We start from the raw sequence: 16006 nt of genomic DNA on the forward strand, positions 1-16006 counted from the left end.
TTAGTGTGTATGTGTGTGTGTGACTTCATGTGCATGAGTGTGTGAGCGTGAGTGTGTGTGTGCACAGTGCATGTGTGTGTGTATCAGTGTACGTGTGTGTGTGTGTGTGTGTGTGTGTGTGTGTGTGTGTGTGCATGTGTCTGTGTCTGTGCATGTCTGTGTGTGTCTGTGTGTGCATGTGTGTCTGTGTGTGCGTGGCTGTGTGTGTGTGTGTGTCTGTCTGTGTGCGTGGTTGTGTGTGCATGTGTGTCTGTGTGTGTAGGTCTGTGTGAGTGAGTGAGGAGTGAGTGAGTGAGTGAGTGAGTGAGTGAGTGAGTGAGTGAGTGAGTGAGTGAGTGAGTGAGTGAGTGAGTGAGTGAGTGAGTGAGTGAGTGAGTGAGTGAGTGAGTGAGTGAGTGAGTGAGTGAGTTGGGTGGGTGGGTGAGTGGGTGGGTGGGTGGGTGAGTGAGTGGGGTGGGTGAGTGAGTGAGTGGGGTGGGTGGGTGGGTGAGTGGGTGGGTGGGTGAGTGAGTGAGTGGGGTGGGTGGGTGGGTGGGTGAGTGAGTGAGTGAGTGGGGTGAGAGGGTGGGTCGGTGGGTGAGTGAGTGAGTGAGTGAGTGAGTGAGTGAGTGAGTGAGTGAGTGAGTGAGTGAGCGAGTGAGTGAGTGAGTGAGTGAGTGAGTGAGTGAGTGAGTGAGTGAGTGAGTGAGTGAGTGAGTGAGTGAGTGAGTGAGTGAGTGAGTGAGTGAGTGAGTGAGGAAGAAAAAAACCTAAAGTAGGAAGAGTTGAATTTTAAAATAAATATTTCATCCTGTGCAGAGTATAATCCTTTTACTCCAGAGATGCTGCCTGACCCATTGAGTTAGTCCAGAACTTTGTGTGTACCTTTGTTATAAACCAGCATCTGCAGTTCCTTCCTTCTACATAAGGGTCCAAAGATGTTGCTTCCCTTCCTTGCAATAATACACTCTAATGACTCTTCTCTTACTTTCAGGGCAAGTTGGATGCACTGTGGGTTCTCTTACGGAAAGGCTACGATCGTGTGTCTGTGATGCGCCCCCGCCCTGGAGACAAGGTAGGGCTTGAACCAGATAAGGTAGAGCTTGCACTGGCTCCAGCACCAGGGGTCACCGTTTAAGAATAAAGGGTCGGCCCTTTAGGACTGAGATAAGGAAAAACTTTTTCACCCAGAGAGTTGTCAATCTGTGGAATTCGCTGTCACAGAAGGCAGCGGAGGCCAATTCACTGGATGTTTTCAAGAGAGAGTCAGATTTAGCTCTGAGGGCTAAAGGAATCAAGGGACGGGGAGAAAGCAGGAACGGGGTAATGATTTTGGATGATCAGCCATGATCATATTGAATGGTGGTGCTGGCTCGAAGGGCCGAATGGCCTACTCCTGCTCCTATTTTCTACGTTTCTATATTTGATGTTGAGCGTGTCCTAAATATGAGTGGCAACCAAGCCTTGGGCCTTCCACTGAGAGTACGGTTAAGTTTAAGAACATAAGGTCATAAGGTCACAACCTACCGACCAGTACATCTTTGGGAAAGAGGAGGAAACCCACACGATTATTAGAAATGCCAATTAAAGCTTGGTATTACATATATATATATTCCTTTATTTGTCCCACACTGGGGGAATTTGCAGTGTTACAGCGGCAAAGTGGATAGCAAGAGACATTCATTATAAATAAAAATAAAGATAAGGATAATTGTCCTCATTTACTGTCATCATTATCACATAATGTATAACAGGTATATAACAGAGCTTTATTTGTCGTTCGGCACCGAAGTACCGAACGAAACTACATAGCAGTCATAGAAAAAAAGAACACAAGACACATGACCCCAACACAAACGTCCATCACAATGACTCCAAACACCCCCTCACTGTGATGGAGGCAACAAAACTTCCACTCTCTTCCCCACACCCACGGACAGACAGCTCGTCCCTGACCGACCCGCACAGTCCCCGCACCGGGCGCTGAAACGTCCCGCGGCCGAACCGGGCGATGAAAGGCCCGCGACCAAGCCTTGCGCAGCTAAGTCCCGTGTCACCTCCAACAAGGTTTCCCAGGTCATAAGGTCATAAGGAATACAATTAGGTCTAAACTCCAGCGAGTACAGGCCCAGTGCCGTCGAACGCTCAACATAGGTTAACCTACTCATTCCTGGGATCATTCTTGTAAACCTCGTCTGGACCCTCTCCAGAGCCTGCACAATCTCGGAAACGGTGCCCAAGATTGCACACAATTTTGTCACTAAAAGTCATAAGTGATAGGAGCAGAATTAGGCCATTCGGCCCATCAAGTCTACTCCGACATTCAATCATGGCAGATCTATCTCTCCCTCCTAGCCCTATTCTCCTGCCTTCTCCCCATAGTTATTCTGTAATGAAGGAACCCTTCGTAGAGTATGGCATTCTGATTACTGTAACATGTGTTCATTGGTTGAACACATTTCCTTTGATTAGTCACTACTATTTAGGATGTAGTTGTGTTCCTGATAAACTGCCACAAGAGCAAATTCATCAATCTTGACTGTGGAAAGCAAGGAAGCCTTCTCGATCTCTCTTCTTGTCCAATAAATCAGGAAAATAGGAGGTATTTTGAACAAAATTTGTGGAAAGTGAACAGAAAGCTTTGTCCCTGTAGACAAAGGCTATTATAATCGTACTGGCAGCTAAGATTCCCTGCAATCTTTGGAAATGATCTGGAATAGTTTATTGCCATAGAGTCGTACGGCGTGGAAAAAGGCCCTTCGGCCCAACTTGCACACACTGACCAACATGTGGTCACCTGCCTGCCTGCGTTTGACCCATATCCCTCTAAACCTGTCCTATCCATGAACCTGTCCAAATGGGTTTTTTAAATGTTGTGCCTCAACTACCTCTTTCATCAGGTTGTTCCATACACCCACAACCCTTTGTGCGAAAAAGTTACCTCCCAGTTTTCTATTCTCTCCCCCCCCCTTAAACCTATGTCCTTTGGTTCTCGATTCCCCTACTCTAGCAAGAGACTTTGTGCGTCTACCTGATATATTCCTCTCATGATTTTGTACACCTTTGTGAGATCACTCCTCCTCCTGCTGTGCTCAATTGTATGACCTCTCGCTTCATCTCTTCAATTATACTGCAGAACTGAATGGGTAATAGCCACTGGGCTTTGCTTCCCTCCTCACAGGTGTCCACTGTAGGGGCAGTGTTGGGTGGCGAAGAATAGAAGTCAGGGACCCGTTAGGTAGAACTGAGGGGTCTGGGAGCAGACAAACAAAGAACAATGTCAGCCCAGAAGAGCAGAAACATCTCCTGGGCTGCCTTCCCTGGAAGAGCAGTCAATGACCCCTGGAGATTCATATGGGGAGGGTTAGCAAATGTATCGGTGTGCCTGTGTCTATAAGCTCATGGAGCCTGAGCAGGAAATGGTTCTGGTTTGCCATCAACTGTTTGTTGATGTCTGGTGGCTTTGTGTGGTCAATGTCATCTGGTTGAAGATAATCATTCGCATTTCGACGGTTGCCCGTGGAACAAAACACGCAAATTACCAGGAAAGCAAGGGGAAAAAAACAAAAAATAGATCCGAGAAGACGTTGTAAACAGAGGGCAATTGCGAAAGTGCCGGAAGGTTTAAAGTGATGCAGTCATGTGAGTTCAGTGCTGAGCCATGGTGTAAGGGGAGGAAAAACACAGATGGTTTTCATAAGCTCAGCCAAGTGGAGCTGTGAGCAAGAACAGGTCCCAAAGGTTATTTGCACAAAACAAAGCAATAATTGGCATGCATTGCTTGTAAGAGCCAGGAACTTATTTGCAAAACCATCAATAGTCCAACCGGCCAAAGGCTGGAAATGGAAAGTATATCAAATGAGTCAACATTTGATAAGGCATTTTACCAAACAGTCTAGTTGTCAAAATTACTGTCATTCAAGGATTTTTTTCCTCAGATCAATGGAAAAATCATCAGGGACTTTGTTTTAAGATTTTTGGTTGTGTTTCTTTTTACCCTTCCATCTCCATCCAGATGCCGAACAATGTTTAATTTTAATTAAGGGGTACATTATACATTCTGGAATCTTCTGTAGTGATTTCTCAAATTCAAGCTAAGAACAGTTTTGAGTTAGTGGCTGACTTGAAACGGTTACTGTAAATGTGTAGAAAGTATCTGCCAATGCTGCTTTATACTGAAGATAGACACAAAGTGCATCTCTGGAAAAAAAGGATGGGTGACATTTTGGTTTGGGACCCTTCTTCAGACTCCAGTCTGTCAATGGTTATAATAAAATTGAGTCGATCCTTGTTTCAGGCAGCGGAGCAAACATACAATTTAGATGAGTTTAGTTTTTTTTCTGGTGTAATTTATTATTATTGTCACGTATACCGTGAAGAGCTTTTTTGTTGTGTGTTGTCCAGTCAGTGGGAAGACTATACCTGATTACAATCAAGTCATCCACACTGTACAGATACAGGATAAGGGGAATAACGTTGAGCGCAAAATAAAGTCAAGTAAAGACCAACGTCTCCAAATTCAGTTGGGGCTTTCACCAGTTTATTTATCATCTATCCTAAATAGACAATAGACAATAGGTGCAGGAGTAGGCCATTCAGCCCTTCGAGCCAGCACCGCCATTCAATGCGATCATGGCTGATCATTCTCAATCAGTACCCCGTTCCTGCCTTCTCCCCATACCCCCTCACTCCGCTATCCTTAAGAGCTCTATCCAGCTCTCTCTTGAAAGCATCCAACGAACTGGCCTCCACTGCCTTCTGAGGCAGAGAATTCCGCACCTTCACCACTCTCTGACTGAAAAAGTTCTTCCTCATCTCCGTTCTAAATGGCCTACCCCTTATTCTTAAACTGTGGCCCCTTGTTCTAGACTCCCCCAACATTGGGAACATTGGAAACCAGCCTCTAATGTGTCCAATCCCCTAATTATCTTATATGTTTCAATAAGATTCCCCCCTCATTCCTAAATTGTAGGGCAAAGAACAGTGAAGATGTGAGACTTGCCACATCAAACAACTCGTGCATAATTTCAATTGAGATCAACAGAACACAGACTGGGGATGCTACACTGTCAGACGTGCTATGGTTTACGTAAGATGAACAGTGGATTTGTCCCAGTGTGCAGGGCCAGTGTATGTGTTATCCAGCCACAGCATCAAATCAAGAGAATCACATTATCTGATCACATTTGCAGTGGCATTTGTGGGATCTTAGAGCATAGAATAGTACAGCACAAGAACAGGCCCTTTGGCCCACAATTAGAGTTGCCAACTGTCCCGTATTAGCCGGGGTATCCCGTATTTTGGGTTAAATTGGTTTGTCCTGTATGGGACCGCCCTTGTCCCGTATTAGGCCCGGGGGGTGCTCCAGGCCCGGACGCTGTAGGCCAGGACGTTATAGGCCCGGACGCTGTAGGTCCGGACAGTGTAGGCCCGGAGGCCCGGGCGCCGTCTAACGGAGATTGGGTAGCAACCCGCCTCTTGGCCCGGGCAGCCGCCATTGGTGGAGCAGGAGCACGTGGCCGCTGGCTGGGTGAGGTCACGTGGGGCGCGGGGCGGTGACGTCACCTTGTCCCTTATTTGGGAGTGAGATAGTTGGCACCCCTACCCACGATGTCTGTGTCAAACATGATGCCAAGACCAACTCTTATCTGCAAGAGTTGATGTGATGTTCATAAATTAAATGTACCTCGATTTTTTTGAGTTCATTGGTAAGAAGGTGATCTACATCGCTCTGGCTTTGTGGCTTCTGGGGTGAGTAATGAGGCCATTGTGGGAACTGCAGACTTCACTTTAGATGGTGCTTGAGAGGGTGGTAAGGTGGGTAGTTTGAGAAGTGTGCTAATCCTTTTAATGCTCACATCAGGCATGTGCTTTCCTGAAGCTGGCTTTGACATTCTAAATATCATCCCAAATGTTCCTTCTCCATTTTGAGTTGAGTTGCGTTGTTGGGTTAAGTTAGTTGCGTTGAGTTAGTTGAGTTGAGTTAGTTGCGTTGAGTTAGTTGAGTTGAGTTAGTTGAGTTGAGTTACTTTAGTGGTCTTGAATCTGAGATTAGTGGACCCAATACTGGAATACAAAATGAGGAAAATATCCCAAACAAATCTTGCCTTTTGCTGAATTATATTATTGGTACAATATTTTTGAAATTTAACTATTATGCTGACTATTTCTAACAACATTATAAAAGGATTGCAAAACTAACAAGCTTTCAATTTCAAAAGGCAAAAAATATTGCTGATTCAGAAATCTGATATATAAAGAAAATATTCTGGAAATATTCGGTGGGTCGGCAGAATCTTTTGAAGATCAAAATTAGGATCTTTGACCCTTCATTGGAACTGGAAACTGTCAGTTGTAGCGTCTGTTATCGAGAACAAGAAGGAAAAAGAAAAACAAAGTGGAAGTTCTATGATTTTGGCTACCAACTTTGTTTGGAAACAGATGGACAAGCATAGAAATATATAAAATTATGAGAGGCATAGATAGGGTAGACAGTTAGAACCTTTATCCCAGGGTGGAGATATCCACCACTTGAGAGCATGACCATAAGGTGAGAGGGGGAAACATTTAATGGAGATGTGCGTGGCAAGAGGTGAACCTGCCCAGATGTAGATGAAGCCCCCATCTGTGTCTCCATTGATGAAGCCCCCATCTGTGTCTCCTCCATTGCCCACAGTTCTGCTCTCAGCTCCCTAGTCACGCATGGAGCACGCATTGCAGGCGGAGTGTGGGAGGAAACCGGAGTACCCAGAGAAAACACACACAGGCGGGGAGAGTGTACAAACTCCACACAGATAAACACCCGTAGCCACGATCGAAATTGGGTCTCTGGCGCTGTAAGGCAGCAACTCTACCACTGCGCCACCGTGCCCTAAAGTCTTCCTCTTTATAAAATTGTGATCAAATCAAAACTGGGGAAACGTATGCTTTTAGGATCTAGGAACATTTGGTTAGAAGCCAAAGATTTCTCCCATTAGAGTTTTGCACTGGGTCTGACCGAATCCAAGAGCTTGTCAGCACCTGATCAGAAACACAGCACATATGGATATCTCCGTTTTTGCCGGATAAGTGGAAAAACAATGTGGAATTAAATGGTTTGCTGCGTATTTATTGATGTGTTAGGAATTTTTGGGGGGCTGGAGGTCGGGGTGGGGGGAAGGTTCGCTTCTGGCTAGGGGCGCCATAGCAACAGATTGCTGCTGATGTTGTCATAGCAAGGGAATGTTCCTGACTGAAACTGGATCCCGACGTAACGTCATCAACAGGGAAAACATGGAGAGAAAGAAAAAATTCTGGACTGGATAGCAAATTCGAGAAGGAATAACGATCGATTTGCAGGCACATTAATGGTCCTCCTGCAATCAAAGTTGCTAAACTCTGCAGTGCAACATAGCTAGAGCATTTTGTGGGGCCAGGCTTAAGCAATTGCGCCAGGCTCATTGGCAGGAACCACACTTTCGGGTTAATGCATAGGACATTTTTCACTGATAGCCACCCTTGAGGTAGATTAATTTTTTTTCCGGTCAGGAATTGCTTGACGTATTAATTTAAAATTCCTCTGGGAGCAGATTTATTGCTGTTTTCGTATTTATTATGGCTTCTGACTTCTGCCACATAACTGGCCAACCCAGCGGGGAACAGGTATCGGAGCTAGAAATCTTCTCAGCTGCTCGGCTCAACGACCAGTGCTGGCCTACTTGCAAGTTCAGGCAAGATGGCTTTCGAGCTCTTCCCTAGGTTCCTCTGGTCTGCTGATATTATTTCACGCATCCCGATCGCTGGGCGGCACAGTGGCGCAGCTGGTAGACCTGCTGCCTCGCAGCGCAAGAGACCCGGGTTCGATCCTGACTTCGGGGGCTGCTCTCTGTGCCGACTTTGCCCTGTTTTTTTCCCAAAGACATGCGGCTTGTAGATTACCTTCTCCTTCTTTTCAAGTCGTGAGATCCATTTTTTTCTCAGTGTCCTTTGTTCAAGGAAAATAGATCCTTCCTGCTCACCTTATTTTGGCCTCTCATTTAAAATGACTGAGCTCTTACTTAACAGGGAGGAGGGCCAATGCCGAATAGACTTAAAGAGAAGCAAATGCTATGGAAAATTAATCAGAGTTCATAAGATAATGAAATCATTACATTGTGTTTATGTAGGGAAAACTTGCATTTTTAAAGCAACCTTTAAAAACTTTCAAAGCATTGCACAATTAATCAGGTCATTTTTTAAGTGTAATCACTGTTCCAGTGAAGGAAACATAACAAGAAATCTGCAGAGGACAAGGTTCCACAAACATAAATGTGATAATGATGAGATAATCTGTTTTAGCAATATTGGTCAAAGGATAGGTTTTGGCAGGGATAGTGTAAAGTAATTCTATCATATAGTTATAGAGCTACATCGCACTGAAACAGGCCTTTCAACCCAACTCGTCCATGTGGTTGCTTAAGTGAGCTGGTTAAATCAGTATAGACCAGCAAAGCATAACTCTACCATACTATACAGACCTGCTCCCCCTCACCATCACTCACCATCGCCACCTCAATCTTGCTTGGGCGGTGAATCTGTGGGATTCATTGCTGCAGAGGGCTGTGGAGACCAAGTCAGTGGATATTGTTAAGGCAGAGATAGATAGATTCTTGATTAGTACGGGTGTCAGTGGCTATGGGGAGAAGGCAGGAGAATGGGGTTAGGAGGGAGAGATAGATCAGCCATGATTGAATGGGCCAAATGGCCTCATTCTATTCCTATCACTTATGAACTTGTAGCTCCAATTGTAACGTCACTCAGACTGCAACACATTACCTGGCAGAGTTTGCTTACAAGACTTAACAATGAGTCAGACTTGTTACAGGATGTAATGTCTGGGGAAGGGAACAAGGCCAGAAAAATCCTGATGATTAAGTAGCCAAGAGATTGGGGAGAAAGGCAAGAAGAAGAGGGTGTGACATGACCTGGAAGATTAAAGCAACCAGAACAGCTAAAGTGGACGTTGGAGGGATATGTAGTTGAGGAACAGACCTTTAGACTACAGACTTTAGAGATACGATGCGGAAACAGGCCCTTTGGCCCATTCAATCATCCGCGTCGACCAGCAATCACACTAACATTATCCTACACACTTGGGACTATTTACAATTTTACCAAAGCCAATTAACATACAAACCTGTATGTCTTTGGAATGTGGGAAGAAAACTGAGCACCCAGAGAAAACCCACGCAGTCACAGGGAAAACGTACAAACTCCGTACAAACAGCACCTGTAGTCAGGATCGAACCTGGGTCTCTGGCGCAGTGAGGCAGCAGCTCTACCACTGGGCCGCTGTGCCGCGCTCTAAAGGATGATGTATTTTCTGATTTGTGGACCAGGTAGCACTGAAGGTCCGTGAGAATGGTGTGGTGGGGAATGATGAAGAACCTATTAAATTACTATCCTCCTACATAGCGTAATCAATAGGATATGTTATATGAACGGTGCTGTAAGTAAGAATTTCATTGTTCCAGTTCATATCCAGTGCATTTGACAAATAAATATTCTTAAGGTCATCATATCATGGGTGATAGGAGTAGAATTGGGCCATTCGGCCCATCAAGTCTACTCCACCATTCAATCATGGCTGATCTATCTCTCCCTCCTAACCCACCCCATTCTCCTGCCTTCTCCCCATAACCCCTGACACCCGTAGTAATGCTGCCTGACCCACTGAGTCACTCCTGCATTTTGTGTATTTACCTGGCAAGCATGCATTTTTAACTTGATACTGTAGGTTGTTTAGAAGCCAACAGCTTCCATATATTTGGGAACTGCTTTATAGAGTGAGAGGAATTTACTCACTCTGTTCTTTGAGATTGTTTGAAGCAGAGAGTTTATAATAACCATGAACAAATAGTGGTTTGTACAGCTATTTTCCTCAATAGTCTTCCTTCGGCAGAATAACCACAAAATTGCCTAACCCAACCAGTACTCCATGCATTTGTTCCTGAGGTAGTATTATCATCAGATAATTACTGAGACCTTTCATTGGAAATGCAAACAGGCATTCAATGTATAAACATTGCAGGAGCCACTTACATTTGGACATAGAGCATATAAAACATTCAGTCTCTGATAGTTTTGGATGAAAGGCTAAAATAGGCCACAGTACTATTTGATGGAAATCTAAATGACTGAGCCAGATGTCTAGTTTGTGCACTGGTTCTCTTGAGGCAAACCGCTTCAATTCATTGCCTCGTGACCAAAGGTTAGAAGGAACAAGCAAGCATCCTTGCCCAGAGAGGCAGAAAGGATGGTGCCACAGTCTTTAAAAAAACCCACATAAGTACCACAGCATGGTCTTCTTCAATATGCAATTATGTGCATTGTTGACACAAAATAGATTCTGTCCTCTCTTCCAATTGATTCACTACATTTAGTTTTGAGATACTGTGTGCAAACAGGCCCACAGAATCCACACCGACCATCGATCGCATGGATTATTTGGGAGTGCTGGTTTAGGATTCCCAAAAAGTTAATTGGCAAGTCGAATCGGTAGTAAAGCAAGCAAACTCTTTATTTGGCAGCATTTATTTCAAGAGGGCTTGTATACAAAAACAGGGATGTAATGTTGAGGCTCTATAAAGGCGCTGGTAAGGCCGCATTTGGAATGTTGTGAGCGATTTTGGGCACCATATCTGAGGAAGGATGTGCTGGCTCTGGAGAGGTGGTTCACAAGAATGATCCCAGGAATGAGTGGGTTAACCTATGATGAGCCTTTGTCGGCACTGGGCCTGTACTCGCTGGAGTTTAGAAGAATGAGCAGGGACCTCATTGAAACATACAGAATAGAGAATGGCTTGGATAGAGTCGATATGGAGAGGATGTTTCCACTAGTGGGAGAGTCTAGGACTAGAGGTCACAGCCCCAGAATTAAAGGACGTTCTTTTAGGAAGGATATGAGGAGAAATTTCTTTAGTCAGAGGGTGGTGAATCTGTGGAATTCTTTGCCACAGAAGGCTGTGGAGGCCATCAGTGGATATTTTTAATGCAGAGATAGATTCTTGATTAGTGTGGGTGTCAGGGGTTATGGGGAGAAGGCAGGAGAATGGGGTTAGGAGAGAGAGAGATAGATCAGCCATGATTGAATGGCTTGATGGGCCGAATGGCCTAATTCTACTCCTATTCCTTATGACCTTGCACGAGTTCTATCCAATCCCACTTCCGCATACTACACATTAGAGGCAATTTACATAAATCAATTAACCTACAAACCTGCCAATTGTTTTGGAATATGGGAGGAGACCTGAGCAGATGGAGAAAACCCACACGGTCCCAGGAAAATGTATAAACTCCGCACAGACAGCAACCGTTGTCAAGATCAAACCCAGGTCTCTGGTGCTGTGAGGCAGCAACTCTACCACTGCACCACTGTGCCACCGCTACATGACCAGGAAGTGTTTAATGCAGGCCGAAGAACAAATGAAAGACTTCCATTCTTCACCAGTGGTGTTCCTCGCCCAGCTCGTTCCTTAAAAAAAATCACCTGTGGCGTAGCTGGAGAGTTGCTGCCTCACAGTGCCAGGGACTCGGGTTCAATGCCGACCTTGGGTGGTGTCCGTACGGAGTTTCTTCCCTATGGCCATGTGGGTTTTCTCCGGGTGCTCCGGTTTTCTCCCACATCCCAAAGACATGCGGATTTATAGGATAATTGGCTTTGGTAAAACTGTAAGTTCTCTCTACTGTGTAGGATAGTGCTAGTGTGTGGTGTGATCACTGATTGGCATGGACTCGGTTGGGCGAAGAGTCTGTTTCCTGAAGTAAACAGGACTGTATCTCTGAAGTAAAGTCTAAAGTAAAGACACTTTAATGCTATACCAATGCAGCACACTGTAACAGCAGAAGACGTACCACAATCGAGGCAGTAAAATGATGCTCTGATAAGCTTGAACTGTCCATTTTATAATAAAGAAAATCTAGCATCGCAATGTAAATCCAGAAATGCCAATCCCAAACATTTCTCTTAATGTTATCCCGAGCCCATTGAGGGTGGGTTGAATCAGGCGAAAGGGAATCTCAAATGTGCATTTCTCGGATACAAATTTTCAGAAAAAAGTTTTGCTGCAATTTTCTGCCCCTCCTCACCATTGTATTGGAATGTCCCAACATGCAGCAATATTTTCTGACTTCCAATTTATTTTTATTTTCTTCGGTCTAGCTACTATTTGTATTTTCTCCCACGACATAAAAAGCTTGAGGCGGAAATTAGTACCTCAAAAAGTGGAAAGGAGAGCATAGTGGGCGAGTTTAGAACCAGAGGGCGCAGCCTCAGAATAAAAGGACGTACCTTCAGAAAGGAGATGAAGAGGATGAATTCTTTAGTCGTTGTAATCATGTATTGTTTTTCCGCTGACTGGTTAACACGCAACAAAAGCTTTTCGCTGTTCCTCGGTACACGTGACAATAAACCAGACTAAATTAACTGTACTAAACTAGTCAGAGGATGGTGAATCTGTGGAATTTATTGCCACAGACGAGCAGAGGAGGCCAAGTCATTTGGTGTCTTTAAGGCAATGATTGACAGATACTTGATTGGTAAGGCTATCGATGGTTATGGGGAGAAGGCAGGAGAATGGGGTTGAGAGGGAAAGATAGATTGGCTATGATTGAATGGTGGAGTAGATTCATGGGCCGAAGGGCCTACTTCTGCTCCTATGATTTATAAGCATACTCTCCCCCTGATTTATAGTATTCCAGTTTCTTTCATACTCAGGAAACTGTCCTCTAAACTCTAAGGAAGGATCTAAAGACCTAAAAATGACACCAAAATGTCACCACACCAAACTAAGTCTTTGGAATGAGCAACTCCCTGTCCTTGAACTGCAGACTAAGCTCATGGGAACAATCCCTGCATTTTGCCATCCCCAATCCAATTCTCAGTGGTGCAAGCTTTATTAACAATGAGGAAGAATGGATTGTAAAAAGATTTTACCTCCCAGCACAACAGTATCAGAAAAGGATAGTGACCAAATAAACCATATCTTTTCATTTGGTTACTTCAGTATAGTAAAGACCTTCATCACGTAAAGACTGAGGGTATTCAGAAGTGAAGATTTTGTAGGGAACAAAAAAGATTGGTGGTCAGTGTGTTTCTATGCTGTTTCTCTAAACTAAACTTACATAGACTGTATTGGTCAATACAATGCATTGCCTCCAACTCTACACTTCTATCAATGCACAGTTCTCTTCCTACAGATGTGAATCAACTCCATACTCAATGTGTAGGAAGGAACTGCAGATGCTGGTGTAAACCCAAGTTAGACACAAAATGCTGGAGTAACTCAGCAGGACAGGCAGCATCTCTGGGGAGTCAGAATGGGTGACGTTTCAGGTCGAGACCCTTCTTCAGACTAGCCAGGGAAAAGGGAAATGAGAGATATATCACTGTCTCTCGTGATCAGCAGCAACATGTGGAAAAAGAAAGGAACACAAAAATCAAAGGCGTGAGTGGGACACTAAAAAGCTGCATTGGCAACCACACTTTTCTTTGCATCTGCAAAGATCACACGGATTGCAAATGACAGGCGTCTGGAGCAAATGTTCAACTGAAAGGGCAGCAGATTCCACTGTGGTGGATGCAAAATAAAAACAGTCCTTATGGAGGAAAACAGCTTCGGGGCAATTCGTACTTCACTGTGACAAAGACAAGCACATGGCACTGGAAATGACGATGGCACCAGTTTTGTAAGCTGATCTCCACAAAACAAACGCTCATGAGTCAAGCCAAAAAATGAGAGTAGCAAATTTCCCACATATGGTCTGCAACTCCCCCTTCCAGTCCAAGACTGTCCTCATAAGTTCAAGGAGCAGAATAAGGCCATTCGGCCCATCAAGTCTACTCCGCCATTCAATCATGGCTGATCTATCTTTCCATTGCAACCCCATTCTCCTGCCTTCTCCCCTTAACCCCTGACACACTTACTGAACGAAAACCTGTCGATCTCCAGCTTAAAAATATCCATTAAGGTCCTCCATTCTATGTACTTATGCAGTGCTGGTAAATAACTCACAACTAGTTAATTAGTTCACATCAACTATTATTGCTTTACTTAAAACGATCTCCTTCTGTCAATTATATGTTTTACTCATATAAACCCAATGAGCATACCGAAGATTATTAAGGGCAGCACGGTGACGCAGGGGTAAAGTTGCTGCCTTACAGCGCCAGAGACCCAGGTTCCATCCTGACTACTGGTGCTTTCCTTAAGGAGTTTGTACGTTCTCCCTGTGACCGCCTGGCTTCTCTTCTCTGGTTTCGTCCCACATTCCAAAGACGCACAGGTCTGTAGGTTAAAGAAAATAATGTCTGAAGAAGGGTCTCGACCCGAAACGTCACACATTCCTTCTCTCCCGAGATGCTGCCTGAACTGCTGAATTACTCCAGCATTTTGTGAATAAACAGGTCTGTAGGTTAATTGGCATCTGTAAATTTTCCCTGGTGTGGGATAGAATCAGTGTCCAGGGATCGCTGGTCGGGGCAGACACGATGGGCCGAAGGGCCTGATTCCACACTGTATATCTAAACTAAACTAAACTAAACGAATGGAGGGAACTCAAGATTCAGAAACAAGAACCCTTTTCAATGAGCACAAACCGCCTGGTTTAAATGATGTCCGTGTGGAAGTTATTAGCTCTTGTGGATTTGCTGTTTGATGTTATTGAAAAATATCACCTGCGGAATCTTTAAAAGGGCTATTTTTCTTCATGGGGTTTTATTGCAGCAGGAAGAAGAGTTCAGCATTACTTTCTTCACAGATTTGTCTTTCATTGTTAAATGGAAATTTGAGTTCTTCGGATTGTGTGACTGACGTTATATGGATTCTCTTAAACTCCGACAACTTCTCACATGCAAACCCACGAATGGCTTGCAATTCTGTGCCATCACTAACAATTTGCAGCCAATAAGGTATTCGTAGAACACAAAATTCTGGAGGAACTCCGTGGGTCAGGAAGCATCTGTGTATGGAATGGATAGATGACGTTTCACGTTGGGATATGTCTCACCCAGACTGGCCACCACAGAGGAAGGCTCCCGAACAGAAACATCGCATACCCATGTCCTCCAGAGATGCTGCCTGACCCACTGAGTTACTCCAGCACTTTGCGTTCTGCGCAACGTTCCAGCATTTGCAGTTCCTTGTGTCTACCACTTTTGAGAAATGGTCACTGTGACATGAATGAATGAATAGGTTTATTGGCCAAGTATGTGCATATACAAGGAATGTGCCTTGGTGCTCCGCTCACAAATGACAACACAAACATACAGTTAACAATTAAGAATGAAGCATAAACACATCAAAACAATAATGATACACCGTTACGGTCTAAACATGTGGGTGAAAATAAACCAGAGCAACAAAGAGACTACAGACTTGGTTATTGAGTAGAACTACCACTCATGGAAAAAAAGCTGTTTTTATGTCTGGCTGTGGCTGCTTTGACAGTCCGGAGTCGCCTTCCAGAGGGAAGTGCTTCCCTGGAGACTCAATCATCACTCAATTAAAGAGTGTCTAAAACCAACAAAGAAACTGCAGATGCCGTAAATATAAAAAGCACAACAAATGTTGAAAACACTGTCTGAAGAAGGGCCTCGACCCGAAACATCAGCCATTCCTTTTCTCCTGAGATGCTGCCTGACCTGCTGAGTTACTCCAGCATTTTGTCAACAAATCTGGCAGTCTTCTTGAGAGAAAAAAATGGAGTCCAAGCAATACTGTAGACCATTAGGATGATGTTGGACCTGAGATCTTGATTCTTAAATGCAGAAGAGCATCCACATTTCCCCTCAACAAACAACACGTCAAACCAAATCAGTGGCACAGAAAACAAATATTCCAAACCTTCACTTTCCCAAACACTTTGTCCAAGACGTCATGGGGCATGTTGGTCGACGTGGGCACATTGGGCTGATGGGCCTGTTTCCATGCTCTATGACTCTCTGATTCTCAGGTTTATTCTGGATGCCGGAGGTTGCAGGGAGACCTACAGTATTAGAAGTATAGACAAT

The 16006-nt window shown here is 44.4% G+C and overlaps 1 protein-coding gene across 1 annotated transcript in view; it reads left to right on the plus strand.

Annotated features, from left to right (window-relative positions):
- The window catches only part of LOC144610460 (anthrax toxin receptor 1-like), a 198820-nt gene that overhangs the window by 164692 nt on the left and 18122 nt on the right, over positions 1-16006 (plus strand). The window contains exon 17 of the mRNA XM_078429186.1: positions 974-1054. Within this exon, the coding sequence (XP_078285312.1) occupies positions 974-1054 (81 nt within the window). The remainder of the gene's footprint in view (positions 1-973; positions 1055-16006) is intronic.

The sequence above is a fragment of the Rhinoraja longicauda genome, chromosome 36 (genome assembly GCF_053455715.1).
Source record: "Rhinoraja longicauda isolate Sanriku21f chromosome 36, sRhiLon1.1, whole genome shotgun sequence".
Lineage (NCBI taxonomy): Eukaryota > Metazoa > Chordata > Chondrichthyes > Rajiformes > Arhynchobatidae > Rhinoraja > Rhinoraja longicauda.